Below are 24,629 nucleotides of genomic sequence, written 5' to 3'. Positions count from 1 at the left end.
ACAGATGACGTCCTGATGTTAGCTTTGCTAACTGTCCCTGTCAGCTGCAGCCACTGATGCTTTCTAGACATCGTGATTTCCCAAAACTGAATAAATACCACACATAGCAACACAAAACTGCTTTGCTAGCTCAATCATGTTGTAACTAAGATATCCGCTGGAAAAGATATTTTTTCACGGACCGTTTATTGAGTTATTACCTTATTTTTATACAGTCTATGGTTATTACAGACACCGCTAACAGCTAACGTTAACAGCTAACGTTTAGCCCAGCTAATCTACAATAACCATGTTAATTACAAAACGTGCACACAGAAATAGTAACGTTTGTTCAGTCATTGTGTTTATAAACTTAACAAACATCAGATTAGTCTACACGGTGATATAGTGACGTGAAAAATGTGATATATAGCTAAACTCTGCTGGTTTTCTACCCAAAGTATTTGTAAACAACACGGCGATTCCCTGGGGGCACCGCCGAAAGTGAAGGGCGTGAGCGATCGCCGAGGCCCCTGCACTTCCGTTTTTTTTTACCTTTGGATTTCAAGATTGAATATCTATTGGAAGCTGATTCCAGCGCTGTGTGGCATAATAGCTAAATGCCATTTCTCCCTGCTTAGTTTTAACCCTGGGGACTATCAACTGACCAGTTCCAGTAGATCTAAGCTCTCTACCAGGTATATATTGTGGAAAAATTTCAGAAAAACATTTGGGGCCACGTCCATTTAGTGACTTATATATTAGGAGTAGAACCTTGAAATCAATTCTGAAATTAATTGGGAGCCAATGTAAAGATTTAAGAATGGGTGTAATGTGATCTCTCTTTTTAGTCTTGGTTAATAGTCTAGCAGCAGCGTTTTGAATTAATTGAATCTGTCTAATGGACTTCTTGGGGAGGCCAGTTAGGAGACCATTACAATAATCTACCCTACAGGATATGAAAGCATGAATAAGCTTTTCAACAAAATCTCTGATCTTAGCTGTTTCTGAGATGCCAGAATGCTGATTTAGTAATGCTTTTGGTGTGATCATTCATAGTCAGGTCCCCATCCAAGATGACCCAAGTTTTTTACTTCAGTCCTAGGTGTGAGTGCTTTAGATTCTAAGTAGACACATATTTGTGTTCTATCCTCTTTGTTCCTAAAATAAAATAATCTCAGTCTTGCTCTGATTAAGTTTAAAAAAAATCTGCTGCATCCAGGTATTTACTTTTTCAAGGCAAAGACATAAGGAGTCAATAGGACTTAAATCGTTTGGTGACAGTGCAAGTTAGACCTGTGTGTCATCTGCATAGCTATGATATGCCACCTTGTACTCTTGAAATATTTCATCAAGGGGGGGCATGCACAAGTTACATAAAATTGGCCCATGAATGGATCCCATCTAAGGACGGTATCAGAAAGCCCAACACAGCTTTCTAGTCGGTTGAGAAGTATTACATGATCAACCGTATCGAAAGCTGCACTACGGTCTAACATTACCAGGACAGTTGTTTTACCAGAGTCTGTATTCAGGCGGATGTCATTTAATACCTTTACAAGTGCAGTTTCAGTACTGTGGTGTTGGCAAAAGCCTGATTGGAGTTGGTCATAGATGCTATTTGTATTTAAATAGTTATTGACTTGGTTGAATACAACTTTCTCAATAACTTTGCCTATAAAGGGGAGGTTTGAGATGGGCCTGTAGTTGTTAAGCACAGAGGGATCAAGGTTTCTTTTTTTAGGAGGGGTTTGATAACTGCAGTCTTAACCTCAACAGGCATTTCAAACTTAATCACCTTATGCCAGTGTATATCTACTGATTTATTACTTCAATCACTCTTTGTAGTTAAAGCTTGTTACACTACACTCTTTAGAAGAGATGTCTGTAGGATTGTCAGTGTCAATATTAAAATCACCAGTAATGATAAAAGAATCAAAATCTGTAAGGATGATTGATCAATGATCAATAATGGAAAAAGACAGACCAATCAGATTTCCAGTGCAGTTATAGTGCAGAATACCACAAGCACACAGTAATCACTAGTTTCCCCTCTAAACTTCAGTCAAACATCAGGACAAGATAACAATCTAAAACATCATTGAAGATTTGTTTGATTGATCAATAAAAGTAATGAAAGAAATAGATGACGATCAGAATTAGGTGACAGTTTCATAACTGGTAGAGACTTTGTTCTAGTAGTAATCCTCTTCTCCTCCACCAAACCCAGCTTGAACTATTTCTTTGATCCTCTCAGTCTCCTGGGGTGGGGCAGCTGGCAGAATTGCTTTCAGACCATTCTCTATTTTTGCCATCCTGTCATTTGTCTTCTTCTCAAACTCCTTCTTGTTCTTGAGGACCAGCATAAGGATGNAGTTGGGGGACTGTGTGAAGAAATGGTTGTAATTCCTACACGGTTCATACTACATTTTTGAAAAAAGCCTTAAATGAAAGCTGAGAGTCTGCACTTTAAGCAGGTATTCATTGTTTCATTTAAAACCCATTGTGGTGGTGTACAGAGCCAAAATGACGACAACTGTATCATTGTCCAAATAATTATGGACCTGACTGTATGTGTGTGTTACCAGGGTTCTTGTAGCTCCAGGATGCGAGGCGTCCAAACACATCGAAGAAGTCGTAGATGTGTTGTTTCCCGGCCTGAGGGATCATGGGTAACAGGGTGATGAGGACCAGGACTCCAGTGATCAGGACCACCACGTCCGTCTCTGTCTGAGGACACAAACACACCGTGAGACAACGACAAGCGGCGAGACTCAGGTGTGTCTCTGATGAGGACTCTGACAGGACTCAGTATTAATATGAGTGTGAGTACCTTGAGGCAGCGCAGCAGCGACGGCAGCAGCGGCGAGCGGCTGATGTGATGAACCCATGGCGGCTGTTTCCTGATCAGGTGACCCAGCAGGGTCAGAGCAGCCAGTCTGGATCCAGGTCTGTTCAGAGTCTCATTCAGCTTCTCCAGCAGAGGCTGAAGGACCAGTACAACACGGTTGTCATCATCAATACACTGATCAATACTGTGATCAATACACTGATCAATACACTGATCAATACTGTGATCAATACACTGATCAGTACACTGATCAATACTGTGATCAGTAAGAGGAGTGTGAGGAGACAAGAGTCAGCTGACCTTGTGATGAGGCTCTCTGATGGAGGAGAGGAGGAGCACCACCTGAGAGGAGGACGAGTCCAGGTAATATTCCACCAGAGAGGAGAGGACAGCACCTCCTCTGTCTGAGAGGAGACACTACACATTAGACAGACAGGTGCAGACAGACAGGTGTGGACAGACAGGTGGAGACAAACAGGTGGAGACAGACAGGTGCAGACAGACAGGTGGAGACAGACAGGTGGACTCACCTGTACTCAGCTGCTGGTTGACTGCTGCTCTGACTTGCTCCGCCTCCTGCAGCTCTGAACTGTCCAATAAGAGCAGGAGCTCAGCGATACTCACCTGCTGACTGGACATCCTGAACACCTGGACAGACAGACAGACAGACAGACAGACACACACACACACACACACACACACACCTGAGTTTCATTTCCTGTTGTCTTCCTCAGGTGTATTATGGGATGTAGACGTGTTTTGTTTATGTTTATGTTTATGGTTTTATCATTTTCAGTGACGAGATTTGTGTCATCAGGATGAGATGCCGTCATGTTTCTGTGTTTACAGGTGAACTAATCAAACAACATGTTTTTATGATGTCACGTGTCAGCAGGTGCCGACAGGCGAGTCTGTCACGTGATAATCTGATATTTACACACAGTATTAAAACCAACAGGTATTCTCTGACACTTCAGTTCTTTATTCACTCTGTGCTCTTAAGTATGACACCTAAGGGTTAATAACTTCTTAGCTAGCTTTTGCATGTTGCACAGAACCCCTCAGGTTTCCTTAGTTAAGGTAAAACATTAAGGCATTTACTGCACTGAAAGAGACTTTACAGCGGTAAAATTCTGCAGTTTACATGGTAACTGTTTGTTTACACTGGCGCTTGTGATACCTTAAGTCTTTTGTGCAACAATCTAACTAACATTAAGGGATTCCTTAAGTATAGGACGAAGATAAGGGGGAGACCTTAGATACTTAAGTCAACGTTTCAAGGAAACCTTAAGAAAACGACGTGCTTTGTACAACTGATATTACCTTAAGAAAACCTTAATTTGGACTTTAAAGAAAATCTTAACATAAGATGTTTTGTTTGATAATTTAACTAACATTAAGGGATTCCTTACGTAAAAGACAAAGATAAGGAAGAACCTTACATACTTAAATGAACATTGTCGGGAAACCGAGCAGAAGAGACAAGTTTTATATAACCGATAGGGGTGTAACGGTACACAAAAATCTCGGTTCGGTGCGTACCTCGGTACACAAGTCACGGTTCGTTTTTTTTCCGGTACAGTAATAAATAAATAGACAACTATTAAATATCTTTTACTTATTGGTAACCTTATTAAAACATACCACCACAGCAGTTAACTCTTTTTACACAATTTTTTAATGAAACAAATATATATAAAATCCTGCTTTTTCACATTGTTTGAATGAAAATAGAAATATAAAAGTGAAAAATAAAATCCTGCTGTTTTTTTAACACATTTTTTGAATGAAAAATATAAATATACATTTCTGCTTTAACAGTTTTACTCAATTAAAATAAAAAGTATAGTGCAGCTGGTCAGCTTTAAAGCCTGCTCAGATTCAGTTTTACTAGGAACTTACTTAGCTTTCCCACTTTGTTAAAGTGCAGTAAACAAAACATGCTTATATCTAAAGTGCAGCTTAAACAATTTTACTCAACTCCAATGGCGTTGGTTATTTCTTTAGCGCGATGGTCAGGGAAACGCTCTTTCTTTTTAAACGACGACGATATCGTAGTTTGCACCAGATTGCTTTTTCTAGTCGTGCCGGTTAACGTTCAAACTCGGGTGGTGTCGCTTTAGATGCGTTAGCATGTTAGACGTGTTTCCAAGTACATACCCGACCGCTGTTCTGCAGTGTCGGCACACTGCTTTTGTCTTGTCCACTTGTTTATTTCCATCTTCGTATTTTACCCTGAAACCAAAGTGTTCCCAAACGGAGGACTTAAGGTTTGCGGGTGGGTCTTCAGGTTCGTCAGGCTCACTTGCCATGTTGTCAAAATGCGAGAATGCGCTGCACAAAGTGAAAGCGGAGATTTACGGTCGGACTCGGTCCGTCACTCAATTATGTCCGTCGGGGAACTAGATATTTTAAATGGTTCGGCTCGCAAAAACGGAATTAAAATAAAACAAAATAAAATAAAATAATATCCTGCGCCCAATAATTCGGTACAGGGTCGTGCTGAACCGAAAGTCGCGTACCGAACGGTTCGACACAAATACATGTACCGTTACGGCCCTAACAACCGATATTAGAAAACCTCAACTTGGACTTCAAGGAAAATCTAAACTTAAGGTGTTTTGCACAACAGTCATACCAGCTTTAAGGGATTCCTTAAGTATAAGACAAATATTAGGTGGAGACCTTGCATACTTAAGTAAACATCTTAAGGAAACCTGAAGGGAAAGACGTGTTTGGTACATCTGATTTTATCTTAAGGAAACCTTAACTCTGACTGAGAAAAATCTTAAGGTGTTACGGTCAGCTGCACAGGACACAGAGCACTTTCTCACTGAGGAACATGAACTTATTAAACAAACAGGTGAACAAGTACTCTGACCTGTTTGGATAAAACACCTTAAGTTAAGGTACATTAGTAGTAAAGTCCTCAGTACTCTGTGTGTGTTGTGTATCTCTCAGTATAACGTCACAGCTGATACGTAATAAAATAAACGTGACGTCAGAGTTCAGGTTGAAGCTAACCGTTAGCATTATTAGCCTCCGCATTAGCTCACAGCTAACAGCAGGGGTGCTAAGCTAACGTGCTAACAGTTGCTGTGTGTTTTGGAGTGAGCTAACGTTAGCTAACGGAGCTGACAGCGTCAGTTTCCCGCCCGCAGCTTTCCGGTAGGTCCCGGTGTTCACACACAAACAGACTTTACCGGGTTATTGCCGTTTAAAACAAACGTTACAAAGTTGAGTGTGACTCGGTTACCTTCAGACCTGTTGATCCGAGCAGGGCGCAGCCATGTTGAGCAACACGAAGCCCCGCCCACCGCTGGAATCTGTCGATCTACGTCAGGAGGCGTTCAGGGTCAGAAGAGACGGTGGGACAAACAATTTTCCACTGAGAGCTTGTGTTCGATGTAAACAGAGTGATTTGAATTTAATTAATTAATCAACTTCAGTGTGAAATGTTCCAGTGTTAGCGAGGTGACCAAGTCTCAACTATAATAATGATAAAGTTTATTTATGGAGAAAAATGCTCCACAGGACAAAATAAAAATAATAAACAGACCAACAATGAAACAGTTTAAAAGCAGGTTTAATTCACACTGAGCAAAGAGAGCTTCATATGTTCGTGTGTTAATGAGAAACATTATTCCTAAACTGTTTCCTGACACAGTTTTTCACAAATCTGTCTTGTGAACAACAGAACCTTTTATGGATCACCCCTTCATATCCTGCCATGATACTTTAACCTGTCATCAGTTCACCTGTTCACCTGTCATCAGTTCACCTGTTCACCTGTCATCAGTTCACCTGTCATCAGTTCACCTGTCATTTTAGTAGTAGTAGTTTTATTTTGGTTCATTTGTTAATTAACCAGATGCATTCCAGTAAAGCAGTACATATATATAAATGAACCAAAAAGGTGAAGGCTGAAGCCGTAGCTTATATGATGCCTTCCCTTTTTACACTACATCACACCAAAACAAAAACATAAAGTGTTACAAAGATCAATTTCAACGAAAAAACATGTGATATAGGCTTAGGAATTTACAGGCGAAGCTGCCCAAGGAAACTTAATATACTTGGTCATACCAAGAATTTATATTTGTCAATTGCCCTAAGTTTAAACATTTTTTTGAATTTACAGATAGAACTACACATTTTTAACTCATCACAGAGACTATTCCACAAGTTTACCCCTTTAACAGAAATACATCTACTTCTGAAGTTTGTCCTTACTTTAATTTTTTTTTAACACACAGTTGACCTCAGTTCACTTGTCATCAGTTCACCTGTTCATCAGTTCACCTGTCATCAGTTCACCTGTCATCAGTTCACCTGTGAAAGCTTGAATGAAGGTCAAAAAAATATTTACAGATAATCACATTCTGTTTTAATTGAAGTTTAACACAGAGTCCAGACTGATGTAGAGTCAGAGTTATATTTTCTGTTACTGTGACACGCAGAGTTTAATAAACCTGAAGCAGCTTCTGATAAAACACTGATCAGAGTGACGTCCACTGTAATAGTAACAGTAATAGTGTGTGTGTGTGTGTGTGTGTGTGTGTGTGTGTGTGTGTGTGTTGAGTGAATAGATTTTTTCTATTACGAGAGACAGGAAATGTTGCTGTGTGTAAACATGCACTGACAATAAAGGAATTCATTCATTAATATTTTATGTTTCAGTGGAATTCTATGAATTTCTTAAGCTTCTTATTTTATCTTTGTTTTATTCAGACAGGTCTCTCTGTGTCTCCGACCTCTGCTGTAACATGTGGAGTCAATGCTAAGCTAAGCTAAGCTAAGCTAAGCTAAGCTAAGCTAAGCTAACCTGAGCTAGGCTAAGCTAACGTGGCTGCAGCAGACAGAGAGTTGACCTGACGTGTGTTTGGCTGCAGCAGAGCTGCTGGAGATAAGAGGTTTCATCAGTGGACACAGTATAAATAGCAGCAGTGTGACTGCAGACAGACAGACGGACAGAGAGACAGACAGGTGATGATGATGAAGCTGTTGGTGCTAGTTTTCTGTCTGAGCTCAGCCTCAGCTGCCAAGGTGAGTGTGACCTCATCACAGATCATTAACTGTAAATATGATGTCATCAACCCGACAGCGTGTCACAGCGTCTGACGCGCGCTCTGTTTTTTATCAGACAAACAGGAAGTGGTGACTCTGTTGGGACTATTTTCAGCGGAGGATTATTCCACCTTTGGTGCTGTAGTGAGTGTTAGTGTCAGCTGGGCTTTAACTACAGTCAGAGTTCACACACATTTAATGGAGATCATTCCAGACCTTTCCAGGACTGTTTAAGGACCTGAACTAAAATTTCCAGGACCGTTCACTAACAGGAGCATCGCACCGTCTCACAGCTGCATTAACATCAAACATCTAAAAGTTTCAGTGAGTCACAGCCGTGAAAACGTTCATGAGCCAACATGTAAAGTCACACTGTCACATTTTATTTCTCTCTGATTCAAACACATCAAACTTTATTCAAACACATGTCAGGCTGCGCATGGCAGAGCTGCGTCACAGCTACAGAGAATAAACTCACCGTCATGTGACGTTAAGGGTTAAAGCTTCTACTCTAACTGTGTCACTACACATGACAAAACTTCAGGGGCTGGTCGCACAAAACACCTTAAGTTAAGATTTTCCTTAAAGTCCCCATTAAGGTTTCCTCACAATAAAATCTTTTACACAAAACACCCTTAAGTCTTCTCTCACTTAAGTATTTATAGTTTTCTCCTTGTCTTGGTCTTATACTTAAGGAATCCCTCAACCGTTGCACAAAAGACCTTAGCAACCAAAGCAAGGTAAAAAAAACCTTAAGGTAGATCCATAGAGTGTATGAAATAATGGACGTACGTCACCCGGCAGTTTGTGGACTCCTGTTTTGAAGCCTCGCGTTCCATATTTCAGCCGTCACCATCTTGTTGAGCCAGAAGTGACCATATTTGGGTGAGAAGGTGGATCTATCTACCTGTCAGTCAAAGAGGCCCCGCCCCCTGAATGATGTGTAACTTTAAGTCTTAATAAAATGAAAACAGGTAAGTTCTATAATAATTCAGTACAGTTGTCATGAATGTTTTAAAATGATCTACAGAGACCAAAACAGGCTGTAAACATGTTGATTTCTACACGTTAACGTGGAACTCTGTGGGGACGGACTCACTGTTGGAGCCAGCCCCTAGTGGACATTAGAGGAACTGCAGGTTTTGGATTCATGTTTCATCACATGAGATCACTGACCACAGGCCTGTGTTATGTGTGTGTGTGTGTGTGTGTGTGTGTGTGTGTGTGTGTGTGTGTGTGTGTGTAGCTGGGGGTGGTGCAGACGGAGGGGGGGCAGGTGGAGGGGAAGAGCCACAGGATGGGGCTGTTTAGGTCCGTCGACGTCTTTAAAGGAATCCCCTTCGCTGACATTCCAGGAAAGTGGGAGAAACCAAAACCTCACCCTGGATGGAGCGGTGGGTAACTCACACTTCCATCGCACTGTTTCCCTGACAACCAGGCCCATTGCCATTTCCTGTAAAAACAGACTTTTTTTTTTTTTTTTTAAAGTCACAATGCAGGTAGAAAGGGTAAATGAGCACGCCGTCCCTGAATGTCCAGAACTGACACAGGAGAGCGTCACATTTAGACGTGTAGGTTCACTGAGTGTTTGATGAGCAGGGATGAGATCGTGTTGCTCTAAGTGTTGAGCTAACTCTCTACATGAACCAGAGTTTTGAAATTTAACAAACATCCAATCAGAGAGCTTCAGTCTCTGTTGCCGGGCAGCAGATGGCAGGATGAAGTTCTTTCAACTAAATGGATGAATTCACTTTTAAATTTTGTCCAGAACAGATTTATTAAGAATGTTTGTGGTGACCCAAAAAGACGTGGTTAGCTTAGTGTAAGTTAGCTTAGCATAAAGACTAGAAACAGAATGCGACGCACAGGGAGCAGGTCCTCGTCTACAGAGATCACCATGTTTCTACAGCAGCCCTGAACGGACAAACCAAACACTGACTCTAGATAGAGACATTCATGTGTTCATGTCAGCCACCTTAGTTAGCAGCTCCTCTGTGACGAGCAGTGTTGATAAAACACAGATTTCTTTTATCCTGAAACGTCTTCCTTCAGAGTGTTTCCTGGTGTAAATCAGCTGGTGTGTGTTTCTGAGAGGAAGAGACCTCTGAGGATAACAACAACAACAACAACAACAACAGTAAAACAGGAAATGGAATAAAAATGCTGATGTTCGTTGTTTCCAGGCATCCTGAAGGCCACGACACATCGGGATCGCTGCCTGCAGGTGACGCTGCTGCAGACAAAAACCCAGGGCAGCGAGGACTGTCTGTACCTGAACATCTTTGTTCCACAGGGACGGAAATGTACGTAACACACACACATGCTCACACATAGGGTCCGTCCCAAGTCTCTTAAATTACTGCTATTTATCTTACCTAGCCGACTTTGCTAGCCGTTTAGCTCCTCCCACCTAGGGAAAAATGTGAGGAGCTAGCGCTAGGAGCGATGAGCAAGCATTGTCGGTTTAAGAGACATGAGACGTCCTTTCCACTGAAGCGTCACGTGACGCGACGTCCATTCCTGATGACGGCGGAACCGCTGGATCTGCTGCATAAAGGAGCCAGCGTTTGGCGTTATTATGGGTATATCCCAAGTCTCATTATATTCGCTGATCAAAGCCGTAACCTCCACCCCCCGCCGTCATGACTCTGGTCACACACTTTTGCATGTAGCAGCTGCACATCCCCGACAGTCCGATGAACAACGCAATGGGTTGTGACTGAAATGAAGACTAATTGCAACATAACAATCTTGCATGAAATATCATTACTCTTTGAAGTAGGTACGTGAATTACAGCGATTCATTGCAAAGAATGCATGTAACGGGTACTTACTCTTGTACTGTTTCTCCGCCATCTCGTTCAAATGTGCCAGATGTAGAGGCCGGGTATTTATACGTCATGGCGTTCAGCTGAAAAACTCTTCCGGATAGGAAGCTCTCGACCATCCTAGCACTAGCTCCTCGCTGCACAAATAAGAGACTTTGCACGGCCTAGAAGATGACTTCCGGTTCAACCGAGGAGCTAGCAGTAGCAATATAAAAATAAGAGACTTGGGACGGACCCAGGATGTACCACACTGATCACAGTGTTTCACAGCAGTGGAGGAAGCACTCTGTAAAAATGATAACACCACACGGTGAAGAACACTGCGGCAGCTTCGCTCATAAAATCCAGACAGTCGTTCAGTTTGTGATTGAAACAACAGATCTGGTTCATCTGTAGTTTAAAATATGTAGAAGACATCTGGACATTGGGGCGTCACAGATCGGCCTTCTGATGACCATGGCAGAAAAATCCAATATGGCTGCTTCCCTATGGCTACATCTTTGCTGCAGCGGTCTGGGTTTAAGAAGTAGGCGGGGCTTCGGTCACTAACCTTAAGCCAGTCAGGTTTCGGGCCTGTTCATATGGTTCCATGTATTTCTGAAAAAGGGTATTTGTCTTTGTGTTTGCACCTGTCATTTACACGTAACCGGCGCTTTTATTGACGAAAACGGAGATTTTCAAAAACGGCTTCCAAAGTGAAAGTTTTTAAAAATATCCGTTTCTATGGAGATGTGTAAACAGGATAGACGGAGATTTTGGAAGATGATGACGTTGCAGCGTAGTTTGCACATGCCCATTAGGTGCCTGGGAACCACAACAACAATGGCTGATATATGCCGGGTTGTTTACATTTTGTTAGCACTTTTGGGACTACTTACGAGCTTACAAATGAACTTAGCACTGCTGCATCAACATCACCGCTACATCGGCACACAAAGACGTCTGCTGTGCCCAATATTAGTCAGTGCATAGCAGCTAACTATACTACATAAGTTAAAATGTAGGTTAAAATGTAGTTTATCATTGTTTTTATCACTAGCGCCAAGAGGAAAACAAATCACTGTGCATGTGCAGAACGTTCTTCTATGGTGTTTGACATATGGTGAATTGCCACCTGCTGGCCTGGCGTGCTAACTGCAGCAAAAAGCTGCTGTTGTTGCGTTTTCCTGTAAACAGGGATATTGTTTTCACAACTGATTGAGTAAACCCGGAATTTTTTAAATACGGGATAAATAAAAATCCGTTTTTATGTGTATGTGTATCCGTGTAAACAAGGCCTTAGTGAAGCTGGGGCGATGTTATGTTGTGACAGGATGTTCATTCATCAGGCTCCACCCACTGTGCCCAAAGATTCCAAATAAATCATACATCTGAGTATTCCAGTGTGTTTTCAGTGCTTAGAAATATGAAACAGACACCAGGTTTGCCAAAAGAGTTAAAAATAAAACTTATCTTAAGGAAGCCGCCATCTTGGAAATATGCAAATTAGGGGTCCAGATGCATCCAGTCATAAAAATAAACATTCCAGTGAGTTTCCGATGGTCAGAAAACATTAAACAGACACCAAGTTTATATCTTCAGCACGTCTGGTTCACACGCTAAACAATTTTCAGGTGGCAGCCATATTGGATTTTGCTGCCTTGTTCATCAGAGTGCCGATCTGTGACACCATGATGTCCAGATGTTTTTTACATGTATCAAACTACAGATGAACCACATCTGGTGTTTTTATCACAAACTGAATGATTGGTCAGTTTTGCCGCCACACTAGATTTTTATACTGACAGGAAGTGATGTAACAGATGTCATCAAACAATCTGTTGTTTCACCTCCACAGTTTTCTTTTGAAGTGTCTGAAACTCAGTGATGATGATGATGATAATCATGATGATGACGTTAAGCTCTTCATCGTCCCCTCTGTGTCTTCGTCAGTGTCTACGAACCTACCGGTGATGGTGTACCTGTTCGGCGGCGCCTTCCTGTTGGGGGCGTCCAACGACGTGGCGATCCTCGGGGACTCTCTGTACGACGGGAAGGAGATGGCTGACAGGGGTGATGTCATCGTCGTCACGGTGAACTACAGAGTTGGTACGCTGGGTTTCCTCAGCTCCGGAGACGCCCGACTGCCAGGTACGACCGAAACACAGACACTGTCACTGATCTTTGATTGTGTCTCAGTTTGTTTACATGTTCGACCTGATCATTCACTCAAACTGCTAATTACTGTTAGCAGCTAACTAGTGTTAGCTGCTAACTAGTGTTAGCAGCTAACACTAGTTAGCAGCTAACTGGAAGAACAGCGGCTGAAAATGGCTACAGATTCTCCTGCAGAGTTCGACTCTAAAGGTCTACAAGGTGAATCGACCCTGTCGGAGGAAGTTGGGGTCAGACCGGGGTCGGACCGATGTGCTGTGTTTGGATACCTGCTGGTGATTTCCCAGCATGCATGTGATCAGAGCTGTGGTGTGTGTTTATCAGTGTGTGAGCAGATAAAGTGTCTGTTAGCTCAGCTGCTGCTCAGATCTGATGACTCAGAGTAAATGTTCAGATCATTTCTGTTTTCAGCTTCAGCTCCGACCGGCGGAGCTCAGGTGGGAGGTGGCTCAGATGTGATGCCTTCACTGTTTGTTGGCGACAAGCTGCTGTATGTCTCAGCGACAGTCCGGTACACTGTCAGACCTTTACAGAGAACTCTGGGAAGTTTCTGAGAACTCAAGAACATTTCCTGAAGAACTGTGAGAATGAAGAGTGAAGTTCTGTCTGATGAAAGTCTGCAATAAAAATTATTATACGTTTTATTCACTCCAGTCCATTTATAGATGCTCAGAGACACTTTATATTATAACAGATGATTAAACTAAAATATGAAACAATCACAGTTTCGTAACGTAGAAACTTGGTGTTGTGAAGAGATCATCTTTCACTCTGCTGCTAATCTCACAAACTACTGGACCAATCAGCCTCAGATTGTGACTGCACATGTATAACTGTACACTCATGGACCGCTAATGGTTGTGATGATTCAGAATAATCAAAAACCTGTTTTATTGACTCCTTGCTCCTCTTAACCAGCCGGCAGGGGCCACAAGTTCTCCAGAAATTATCTTGAGCCACACCAGCCTGACAAACTGTTGGTGAGTTGGTTTGTGTACATCGTCTCCATGACAACGCACAGAGCCGACTGTAAACAGACACGTGTCACAAACTGCAGTAAAAACATGAGCTGAGCCGTACGTTGTGAATGTGCTGTATACATGTCCAAATAATGCTCCTAAAGCCTGATTAACACCGACCAGTCCAACTGCCACTGTGATTGGTGGATCCCAAAATCTACTTGACACTCAGTAGATGACCGTTGTGTTTTCAGCTGCTGACTGAAGAACATCTAACAGACACGTAATTATTTTATTAGCATTTAGCTGGTGCTGATTTCCAACCCTGATACTGTCCCACTGTGTTCTTTAGTTCAGTCACTTTAATCACAAACTCAGGAGAAAGTAAAGTCTTGTGGAGAATGCGGGCATCGATCCCGCTACCTCTCACATGCTAAGTGAGCGCTTTACCATTTGAGCTAATTCCCCTCTACAAACAGTAATTGAGTAGCTCCGCCCACCTCATCTGCTCCTCCTCCCCTCCATTCCACAGTTTTCCAGACTTTGCAGGCCTATGGAGTCAGTCTGGAAAGAGACCTGGATGAGAGATTGATGTAAAGCTAAACACAGGGTGATGCAGAGAGTGGTGACCCACAGGAACAAAGAGGTTTGAGATCATTTCTACTTGGAGGTCAGAGGCCGTGATAATTACAGTACACAGATGTCATGTTTGACAGTACGTCTGGTTACTGTTGCCAGGCAGCCTGTTTTTCTGGTGACGTTCTCACAGTAACACTCGCTGACGTCTTCCTCATCCACAGAAGGTTTTGTTTGTAAGCAACCTGACATTCATAGCGTTCTGCAACGAGCAACACAATGAGCATAAACGCCTTTTGTCTTCTATGGAGGCCTGTGCTACGGCAGGAAAGTAAAGTTGACTGCGACGAGGATGGGATTCGAACCCACGCGTGCAGAGCACAATGGATTAGCAGTCCATCGCCTTAACCACTCGGCCACCTCGTCTCTGCTGAGGTGTGTTCAAGGTGATGACTGAGCATGATGTCATGAAAAGCAAACACTGTTAACTCTAACTGGACTTTTGTTGTCAGAATATCGATGCCCATATTCTCCACCAGACTTTATTCTCAGATGATAATGAGTGAAAGACAGAGAGACATCAGACAGACTGACATACAGGTGGTGTGAGCTGACCTCTGACCTCTGACCCTGATGATGAAACTAAACAGTGACATCAGCAGGTTCCAGAGCAGCTCCATACAGTCTAACATGAGCCTGTATGCTGATGACACTTTTATATCCAACAACAGCTCAGCATCACTGAGTGAAGTCCCTCAGCTGATGAGGAGGTTTTCACAACGTAGCAGAAGATGAGATGAGTTCAACCCGACTGAGACGACCCTGAGGAGTCCCACTGTGTTCTTTAGTTCAGTCACTTTAATCACAAACTCAGGAGAAAGTAAAGTCTTGTGGAGAATGCGGGCATCGATCCCGCTACCTCTCACATGCTAAGCGAGCGCTCTACCATTTGAGCTAATTCCCCTGTGAATGAATGTCTCACGTAGCTCCGCCCACCTCGTGTGTGTGTGTGTGTGTGTGTGTGTGTGTGTGTGTGTGTGTGTGCGTGTGTGTGTGCAGTGTGTGTGGTGCGTTCAGTGACTCAGATGTGGTTCCAGTGAATGTCACAGCTGCAGTAAAAGCTGTCTTGTCAGTCAGACGGCTGATCAGCTGTTCATGGTTCTCTTCAAAGCTGTACTGTGGCTCTCTGAAGATGCGCTCTCTGTATCTGCCAGTAAGGCTCCATATCTCAACACCTGCCTGGAGCTGATTGGTTGGTTTCTGATCCCAGTTTAGTTTTGTAGCATGTTAACAGAGGATGAAGTTGAGATGTAGCAGTGTTCCTGTAGTTCAGGAGTATGTATGACCATGCAGCATTGTTAACTCAATTCTTTTTCGCCATGGCAACACATAATCATACACAGGGGAATTAGCTCAAATGGTAGAGCACTCGCTTAGCATGTGGGAGGTAGTGGGATCGATGCCTGCATTCTCCACAAGACTTTATTTCAGTAGAGGATATACTGAGTGAAAGACAGTGAGTTATGAGACATTGGTTGGATGAGCAGAGCAACTGTGGAGCAGCTCACAGCCAGTTGTTTAAAACCAACGTCTGTTGTGCTGTGGTTGAAACTTAAGTCAGGTTATTTTGGGAGTTCCAGGAGGGGGGAGCTGCAGTGGAGAAGCTGCTCCGGCTTTGGTGCTCGGTCCTGGGCAGTGATGAAGTGATATCCTGGTGGGTGTCTTCATTGTACAGAAGAACTTTCTTCATCTCTCATTGGAGAAAGAATTCTTCTTCATCAGACACGTGCACACTCAGGACTGATAAACCAAACCACAGTGATGTCACACTGACAAAAACAATCACTTCCAGACAGATACAGATATGTGAAAACTTGTTTATTTCTGTTGTCATTTTCAGTTTTAACGTTTAAAATATATAAGTAAACAAGGCACTCCGACCGATGTTTGATTTTATGTTCTGTGTTGCTTTGCTGGCGTCTTTAATAAACCAAATCTACCAACACAGAAGCTAAACAATGTGCTGCTGTGGATAGGGCCGCAGAAAAATGGATTCAAGCCACCAAAGAAACTCAGTTGCACCTAAAAAGATCATTAATGTAAGTGTACGCTGTATTTAGAATATTCTCTCCACTGTACTTTGTACATTAACCTATCAAGGCAGCTGTAAACCAGCGACTCCAGTGCTCTGCAAAGTAAAATTACTCTTTTTTTGTGAGCAGATTCTGGTTGTTTTGAGATAGCAGACTCAGTCAGGCTGTTCCCATAAAATGTTTGTACATTTTTCTACGTAAAGTAATGCAGCAAAATTTATATGTCCCATGTAATCATGAGCCAGTAATTTGTGAGTAACCCACATATTTTGGAAGGCTGCGATCATGTGACCAAAGCACTGATGGGAGTAAACAAGGAAGCAGTCCCCAGCGGTGTTGGAGGCAGGTTGGGGCGGTGGACGGGTCACAGAACCACAGACTTTGGTCCTTTAACATCTGAATTTTAAGGAGGCTACGTCATCGAATCCTGCTGAAGGACTGAATTTTACTGAGGACAGAGTCCTTCATTCAGAAAACTTTCAAGGATGCATGTGTGTATCTAGTACCCACAATTCTTTGTGCAAGATTTGCTGGAATTGAAGGCGGGACCTGTATAGAGACGCACACCTGGGCACTGGCCTGTTCCAGTGTGTGTTCCAATGTTAGGAAGGAGTCTTGTCTCGCCTCTGTAGGACCCGACTGGGAAGGACCCGCCCTACCAAGGAAACATCTTTGACTCTGACAAGCACCATTTGAGTCATTTTAAGATACGTTTATCCTAAACCTAACCTCTGTAACTTTATGTTAATTACATAACTTTACATTAGAGCGTAACGTCACTCATGGGGCATGAATTCATAAGATATCATATGAACTGTTCTGTGAGGATACGTTGCTGCAGATTCCTGTCAGAAAAGACTGTCTTCAGGTAAAGTGGTGAAAATATTCTGAATGAAGCGTACACTCACACTGACGATGTTGTTTTTAGGTCAGCCTTTTTGGGTGGCTAAAGATTAACTAACTGAGTCAGTGTTGTTCAGCGATGTTTCAGCGCCGGGGTTTTTCAACCTGAAGGTTACTGTAAACAAACACTGTGATTCAGTTTATAGACATGCATTAACGGAGAGATGTGGGCTCCCAGTCCACACTCTGTACTGGTCAGTGTAGGGACTTGAAAGTGCCACCTCAAGCTAGGTCCTACGCTGAGATGCCGCCACCGACATGTTAACTCTGAGGAAGCAGCAGTTTAAGAACAGTTTGATATGAACTCGTCTGATGACCTCAGTCAGAGACAGGAAACAGTGAACAGGTGATCGTTTTACCTCTCAGGTAATTACGGTCTGTGGGATCAGCACGCTGCCATCTCCTGGGTCCGCAGGAACATCGCGGCGTTCGGAGGAAACCCCAACAACGTCACCATCTTTGGCCAATCAGCCGGAGCCGCCAGCGCCAGCTTCCAGGTCAGAGGTCGAAACACTGCAGCTGACAGGAAGTTCAGATTTTTAAAGAAATTAAATGTTTTTTACATAAAAACAATTAAAAAAACTTAATGATTCTCACAATAGTTGCTAATTAATTTTCTAATCAATCATCTGTTCGTTTGGGCTGCACTCGTAATTTTTCCTTTAATTCATTCACAAAAATCTTAATTTGCAAAGTAACACAATAAGACAACATTTGTTTGTATATCACTTCTTGCATGACGCCCATCATCTCATTAATCTTAATGTGTCTGTTTGTCCCCTCAGATGCTGTCCCCCTACAATAAAGGGTTATTCCGCAGAGTGATCACTCAGTGTGGCGTGGCCCTCAGTCCCTGGGCTCTTCAGAGGAACCCCATGGCTCTCACCAAGAAGGTCCACAAAACACTGTCAACTGAAACATGGATCAAACTGATTCTGTTTAACTAACATGTTGTTTTTTTGTTCCGCAGATCGCTCGTAAAGTCGGCTGCTGGAGAAGCAACGAAGACGACATGATCACTTGTCTGAAGATGAGCGACCCGGTTGGTCTCACCATGGCAGGAAAAATTGACGTGCTGCTGATTCTGGGAAAAGGTGAGAACATCTGGAGCAGACAGAAACACTTCGACCCTTAAGTTTAGTCTCACTGTGTTTAAAGCTGCGTTAAACAGCTTTTCACCAGCAGGGGGCAGAATTTAGACCCCAAACAAACTGTTTAGACTGTGTTGAGTCACCTCATGTCACAGCTGTTTGGATACGTTAAACTCCAGATGTCCAACACTCCTACTGAGCAGGGTACATAACTCCTTGAGATCAGGTGGAGAGATCCACTTCCTCTCAGGAGGAAATCCAGGAAGAGGAAGGTTATTTAAGTGTGGGAGTGGCCTATTTGAATCCCTTTTGTTTGAGACCATGCTGCAAGGTGAGTGTGTTTGCTGATCCTGTGACTTTATCTTCTCTATGTCCTTTAACTTTAGCTTATATTGTAGTTATGCTATGTAGCGTGTGAAATAGAGTATGGTGAATGTGCTAGGAAAGGTAGTATCAGCACTGCTTCTACCTGGAGCTCGCATGTACGGAGCCTGGGTTTGTTGGAGGTGGCAGTGCTGTTTGGGCTGAGAAAGCCATGTGTAAGTAAGGTAAAGGAGGTTATTGGGTTGGTGCGGGGAGCAATGAGAGCTGGCACTAGGGGAGTGTCTCTGGGACGCCAGAGATCACTGTCTAGCCTCCTGGAGGTGTCATGGGACCAACTAGACGAAACACTGGTGAAAAGAGGTTCCCACCCGATGACCCCAAAGGCAAGGCAAGGCAAGGCAATTTTATTTATATAGCACCATTCATACACAAGGCAATTCAGTGTGCTTTACAAGAGAAATATGTTAAGATAAAACATTAAAGGAACAATAGATCATTAAAAACAAAAGCTAAAAGCAAGAAAAACAGTGCAGAAAATGTATTTAAAAAGCAAACATAAAGCAAAAGCAACAGCAGACAAATATAAAAACAATTGCTACAGATTATCCTAACAATAAGTTACATATCTAGTTCACAAAGACATGTTAGTTATCACTGCTCACTGGTCTGTATAGTTAAGCCTTGCCATAATAGCTTATCATAGGGCTTAGGAGGTTATTCACTGAGTGCTGATCCTTTCTCTAGAGCACAAACTTCTTGTGTTTATTTGAATTGAAATGTTCTTTATAGCTTCATATGTCCCCTGAAGTTATTCTAACTACTGAGAAACACCCTCAAGAAAGTCATCAGAACAGCAGACAGAGTTTGACATGACAAATAAGACACAAAGTTACCTCAAAGAGACACAAAATCACAAAAAGATGCAAAACAACTACAAAGTGACATAAAACCAAAAAAAGGCACAAAATGACCACAAAGAGACCCAAACGACTATGAAATGATACAAAAAGGCCATAGCAAGACACAAATTGACATAAAAGACACAGAATTACCCCAAAGAGACAAATATCACTTCAGAGAAAAGTGACTACGAAAAGACAGATAGCAACTACAGGGGGACGAGAAAAGAGACACAAAAAGACAAAAAACACACAAAATTACCTCAAAGAGACAGAAAACCACTGCACAGTCTGTGTGTCTTGCTCCCATTTAAGAGAGGTGGTGGGGCCCTTAGCATATCTGTGTGGCCCGTTGTCTCCTTATCGGCCCCGGGGTGCAGAAAGAGCTTAACAAAGTCAACCAGATGTCTCTCCCGTCGTGGACTATTAGAAATAAGGTGATTTTTTGTGACCCCTGAAGGTGGATACGTCCGTCTCAGTCTCCATAAAGGTGGAGACGTCCATGTCAGTCTCTGTCTTCTCCCTGTAGGTGTGGTCATGGATCTCCTTGAACTTGCTCCAGTGATCGACGGTGACTTCATCCCTGATGACCCCAGTCGGCTGTTTCATAACGCCGCTGGGGTTGATTACATGGCCGGAGTCAACAGCATGGACGGACACATCTTCGCTGGAGTCGACGTTCCTTCAATCAACCAGAGGAAGGCCAACACCACCGTGTGAGTACTGGAAGGCTGCTTCAAGGCTGCTTTAGACACCGCAAAACCAGGACCAGACACCAGACTCAAGGAGATTCCTAAACAAAGATGATTATGATAGAAAATTTACACTTAGAGTAATTTTTCTATTCATCACTAAAACACATTTTTACATCATTAATATCAGAAATGTCGACAATATCAAATCTTTAGTCTGTGATTCCACTACTATCATACACCACTCATTTGGAGTCCCACAGGGCTTCATTCTGGGCTTACTGCTGTTCAGTCTTTGATGATGATGATACGAATTTTACATAATGTTGGATACACACTGATAGTCTGTTTTTGAAGTCCCATGAACTGGAAATTATGGATCTGGTGGGCTTTAATTCTCAAATTATGTACAAAGCAAGAAATAATTTACTACCTGGCATCACACAAAACATGTTCTTGGACAGAGAGGGGGGTATAACTTAAGAGGAAAATTAAATTTGAAACAAGGTTGTTTTCGCACCACTCTGAAAACTATGTGCATATCAATTTGTGCGGTCATTTTGTGGAACGCACTGGGTGAAGAAATCAAAGTAAGGATATCACTTTAAAAAGAGGTACAAAGACAGTATTTTCTTAAGGAACAAAAATGATTAGAGGGAAGGTAAAACACACTCAGGTTGATACTGTTGTTGTTTTTTGTTTTATTTTTTATCATCTTGTATTTCCGAATTTGTATTATATGTATATGGGGTAATATTGGCTATAAAGTATAAAGAAGTGAAGTGATGTAAATGTGGGGTTAATCAATGGAAAAGAGCAGGTATGTATGAAACAGTTTGATTAGTGATTAGTGATAGATTAGTATAGTGTGAGAGTAGGGGTAGGACTAGACAAGCATGTTGCTTCTTCCTACTCCTTCTTGGACAGGAAATATTTACGTTTCTCATTTTGAGTTTGTACATTATTAACTGTTTTGTCTCTGTTTTGTATGTTTTTTATCCTACAAGATATTTTTAATTTTTAAATGTTTGAAATAAATAAATAAATAAATAAAATAAAATCAATCTTTATATGTTACCACATACAGAAAACATCACTAACGTCCATCACTATGCAGACGATACTGAACTCTAAACAGCTGCAGCTGTAACCTGTTCATGTTGGTCCTCAGAGAGGACGTGAAGGGTCTGCTGGCCGGTCTGACCAAAGAGAAGGGAAACACTGCCATCGACTCGGCCTACAGCGTTTACTCATCTACATGGGGGTCGGCGCCAGATCCAGAGGTGGTGAAGAAGACGGTGGCTGACATCGAGACTGATTTCCTGTTCCTGGTTCCCACTCAGATCGCCCTCCAGCTCCACGCCAACAACGCCAGGTCAGCTCTGAGGGAGAAATAAATACATTTGATTTTTTGTAAATGTAAACAATAATTTTACAGAGTGAAATTATCCTTTAGTCTCTGCTGTGACTCATTAAAACATCTGAATTTTCAACAGGAAGTGAAAGAAAAAAGGTTTTCATACTGAAATCCTCTAAAATGATGTTTTGAGTTTGCTGTTGTTTGTTCCTTAGTGGAGCCCATACCTACTCCTACCTGTTCAACATGAAGACTCGTATCCCAGGATTCCCTCGCTGGGTGGGGGCGGAGCATGCCGAGGACCTGCAGTACGTGTTCGGTAAACCCTTCGCCACTCCGCTGGTCTACTTCCCCCGACACCGCAATTTGTCCGGGTACATGATCGCGTACTGGACCAACTTCGCCAGGACCGGGTAAACTCCCAGCATGCACTGCAAACACACAGGCCGACACACCTGAGTACAAACTGGTCTACGTTTAGACTGGTTTCTGTTGGTCTAAACTGGTTTCTGTTGGTTTAAACTGGTCTCCATTGGTCTGGACTGAACTGAACTGATGAAAACAGATCTGGTCTGACTGGTCTTTTTTAAACTGGTGTAAACTCTGCTCCTGTCTTCAGTGATCCCAGTAACGGTAACCATAAGGTACCAGCTCCCTGGCCCGCCTATACCAGAACCCACCATCCCTACCTGACCATCAACCACAAGATCAGCAAGTCCTCTGTCAGGTACTGCACTGTACTCTACTGTGATTCTACTGAGACCTACTGTGATTCTACTGTTCTTCACTATGATTGAATTTATCTCCACTGCACTGCACTGTACTCTACTGTGATTATACTGAGTCCTACTGTGATTCTACTGTGCTCTACTGTGATTCTACTGAGTCCTACTGTGACTCTACTGTACTCTACTGTGATTCTACTGTACTCTACTGTGATTATACTGAGTCCTACTGTGATTCTACCGTACTCCACTGTGATTCTACTGAGTCCTACTGTGATTCTACTGTGCTCTACTGTGATTCTACTGAGTCCTACAGTGACTCTACTGTACTCTACTGTGATTCTACTGTACTCTACTGTGATTCTACTGTACTCTACTGTGATTATACTGAGTCCTACTGTGATTCTACTGTACTCCACTGTGATTCTACTGAGTCCTACTGTGATTCTACTGTGCTCTACTGTGATTCTACTGTACTCTACTGTGATTATACTGAGTCCTACTGTGATTCTACTGTACTCCACTGTGATTATACTGAGTCCTACTGTGACTCTACTGTACTCTACTGTGATTCTACTGTACTCTACTGTAATTCTACTGAGTCCTACTGTGACTCTACTGTACTCTACTGTGATTCTACTGTACTCTACTGTGATTATACTGAGTCCTACTGTGATTCTACTGTACTCCACTGTGATTCTACTGAGTCCTACTGTGATTCTACTGTGATTCTACTGAGTCCTACTGTGATTCTACTGTACTCTACTGTGATTCAATTTATCTCCACTGCACTCCACTGTACTCTACTGAGATTATACTGAGTCCTAATGTTGAGTTCTACTGTGTTCGACTGTACTCGACTTTACTGTATTCTATTGTACTTTACTGTGATGTGTTCTACTCTGCTGAACATTACTCTGCTCCTACTCTACTTGACTCTATTCTACAGTAACTGTCCTCTACTCTGTTGTGTTCTGTGTCAGTGTATTCTATTGTAATCTACTGTATTCTACTCAGCTGTCTCTTTAATACTTCTTTACTGTGTTCTACTCTACTTTACTGCCTGTTGCTTTGTTTTACTTGTTTTTACTCAGTTCTGTTTTTTTTTCTCTGTTGTATTCTACACTACAGTGTTTTATCATGTTACTATATCATAATCATTCTGCACTTTATTCTTCTCCATCAGCTGACCTAACTCGGACTAAAACTGTATTCTATTTTCATTCTACTGGATTCTACTGGATGGAAACAATAAAGCTTTGAGAGATGCAGATGATGGTTTACTGTCAGAGGAGATATGTATATAATATTTGACAATAATACCTGTGTTTGTTCTGTGCAGCTACGACCTGAGATCAGAGTACGTCACCTACTGGACTCAGACCTACAGCCGCCTGCCGTCAGTCAGGAGGGTGGGGGAAGAGGAGGATGATGGAGGGATGAAGAGAGAAGAGACGGAGAACTGATCTGACAGCAGAACGTCTGACTGCTGATGGTTTTATTATTAGTCATTCTTCCTCTGTGGTGACTGAAACACTGATAATCACAAACAACAACAAGTGAAGATGTGAACAGAATAAACATGTCAGGTTTACCTGCAGCAGGTGTGTTCTGTACTCTCCTTCTACTGTTTAATAAATGAAACTCAATTCTGAACTCTGGCTCTTTTATTCCTTCACCGAACAGCTGATCCACGTTATTATCTTCAGACCAACATCACTCAGTCAACCAGCGACTGATCTACAAGTCTCTAACTGAGGTGGAAAGTAACCAGTATACACTGCTGAAAAAACTAAGGGAGCTCTTAATGGTCACAGTCTGACAGGAAGTCAGTCAAACTTCAGGGAGATCAATCCAGTGATTGTGAATCAGTGTCAGCTGCTTTGGGTCAAATCAAAGAGACAAACAGGAAATGGTTTTACATGTGGTGTCCACAGACAGTTGCTCTCTCCTTATCCTTCCTCACTGATTCTTCTCTAGTTTGGTCTTCTGCTAGTGTCCTTGGCACTACTGGTAGCATGAGGCTGTACCTGCAGCCCAATCAGGTTGATACCAGATACCAGGAGACCAGCCGTTAAACCAGGAGAGCTGGACAGGGCCGTAGAAGGGCATCAACCCAGCAGCAGGACCG

General features: G+C 42.5%; 2 protein-coding genes, 1 non-coding gene and 1 pseudogene across 3 annotated transcripts in view; 1 reads left to right on the top strand and 3 right to left on the bottom strand.

Moving 5' to 3' along the window:
* LOC126394929 (hamartin-like) overlaps positions 1 to 6,136 on the bottom strand; it is a 19,332-nt pseudogene extending 13,196 nt beyond the window's left edge.
* Positions 1 to 24,629, bottom strand: part of LOC126394668 (WD repeat-containing protein 5-like) — a 181,173-nt gene that overhangs the window by 2,955 nt on the left and 153,589 nt on the right. The gene's annotated exons all lie outside the window — the stretch shown is intronic.
* LOC126394655 (bile salt-activated lipase-like) lies at positions 7,710 to 24,154 on the top strand. Its single transcript, XM_050051595.1, has 12 exons — positions 7,710 to 7,876; positions 9,144 to 9,291; positions 10,081 to 10,200; positions 12,658 to 12,855; positions 17,777 to 17,907; positions 18,196 to 18,303; positions 18,381 to 18,504; positions 20,254 to 20,440; positions 21,588 to 21,791; positions 21,989 to 22,186; positions 22,393 to 22,500; positions 23,841 to 24,154. Exons 1-12 carry the CDS (start codon positions 7,820 to 7,822, stop codon positions 23,962 to 23,964), a joined length of 1,707 nt encoding a protein of 568 aa, XP_049907552.1. The 5' UTR covers positions 7,710 to 7,819; the 3' UTR covers positions 23,965 to 24,154.
* trnas-gcu (transfer RNA serine (anticodon GCU)) lies at positions 14,759 to 14,840 on the bottom strand. The gene has a single exon. It is a non-coding gene; the product is annotated as a tRNA-Ser (tRNA).

Source organism: Epinephelus moara, chromosome 8 (assembly GCF_006386435.1).
Source record: "Epinephelus moara isolate mb chromosome 8, YSFRI_EMoa_1.0, whole genome shotgun sequence".
In the NCBI taxonomy this organism is placed as follows: Eukaryota; Metazoa; Chordata; class Actinopteri; order Perciformes; family Serranidae; genus Epinephelus; species Epinephelus moara.
This window is presented reverse-complemented; position numbering and strand designations above follow the sequence as displayed.

Coding starts and splice junctions, on each gene's coding strand:
- LOC126394655 (XM_050051595.1), top strand. CDS start 7,820: ATGATGATGAAGCTGTTGGTGCTAGTTTTCTGTCTGAGCTCAGCCTCA. Junction 12,856..17,776: donor CGGAGACGCCCGACTGCCAG/GTACGACCGAAA, acceptor TTTACCTCTCAG/GTAATTACGGTCTGTGGGAT. Junction 18,304..18,380: donor CCATGGCTCTCACCAAGAAG/GTCCACAAAACA, acceptor TTTGTTCCGCAG/ATCGCTCGTAAAGTCGGCTG.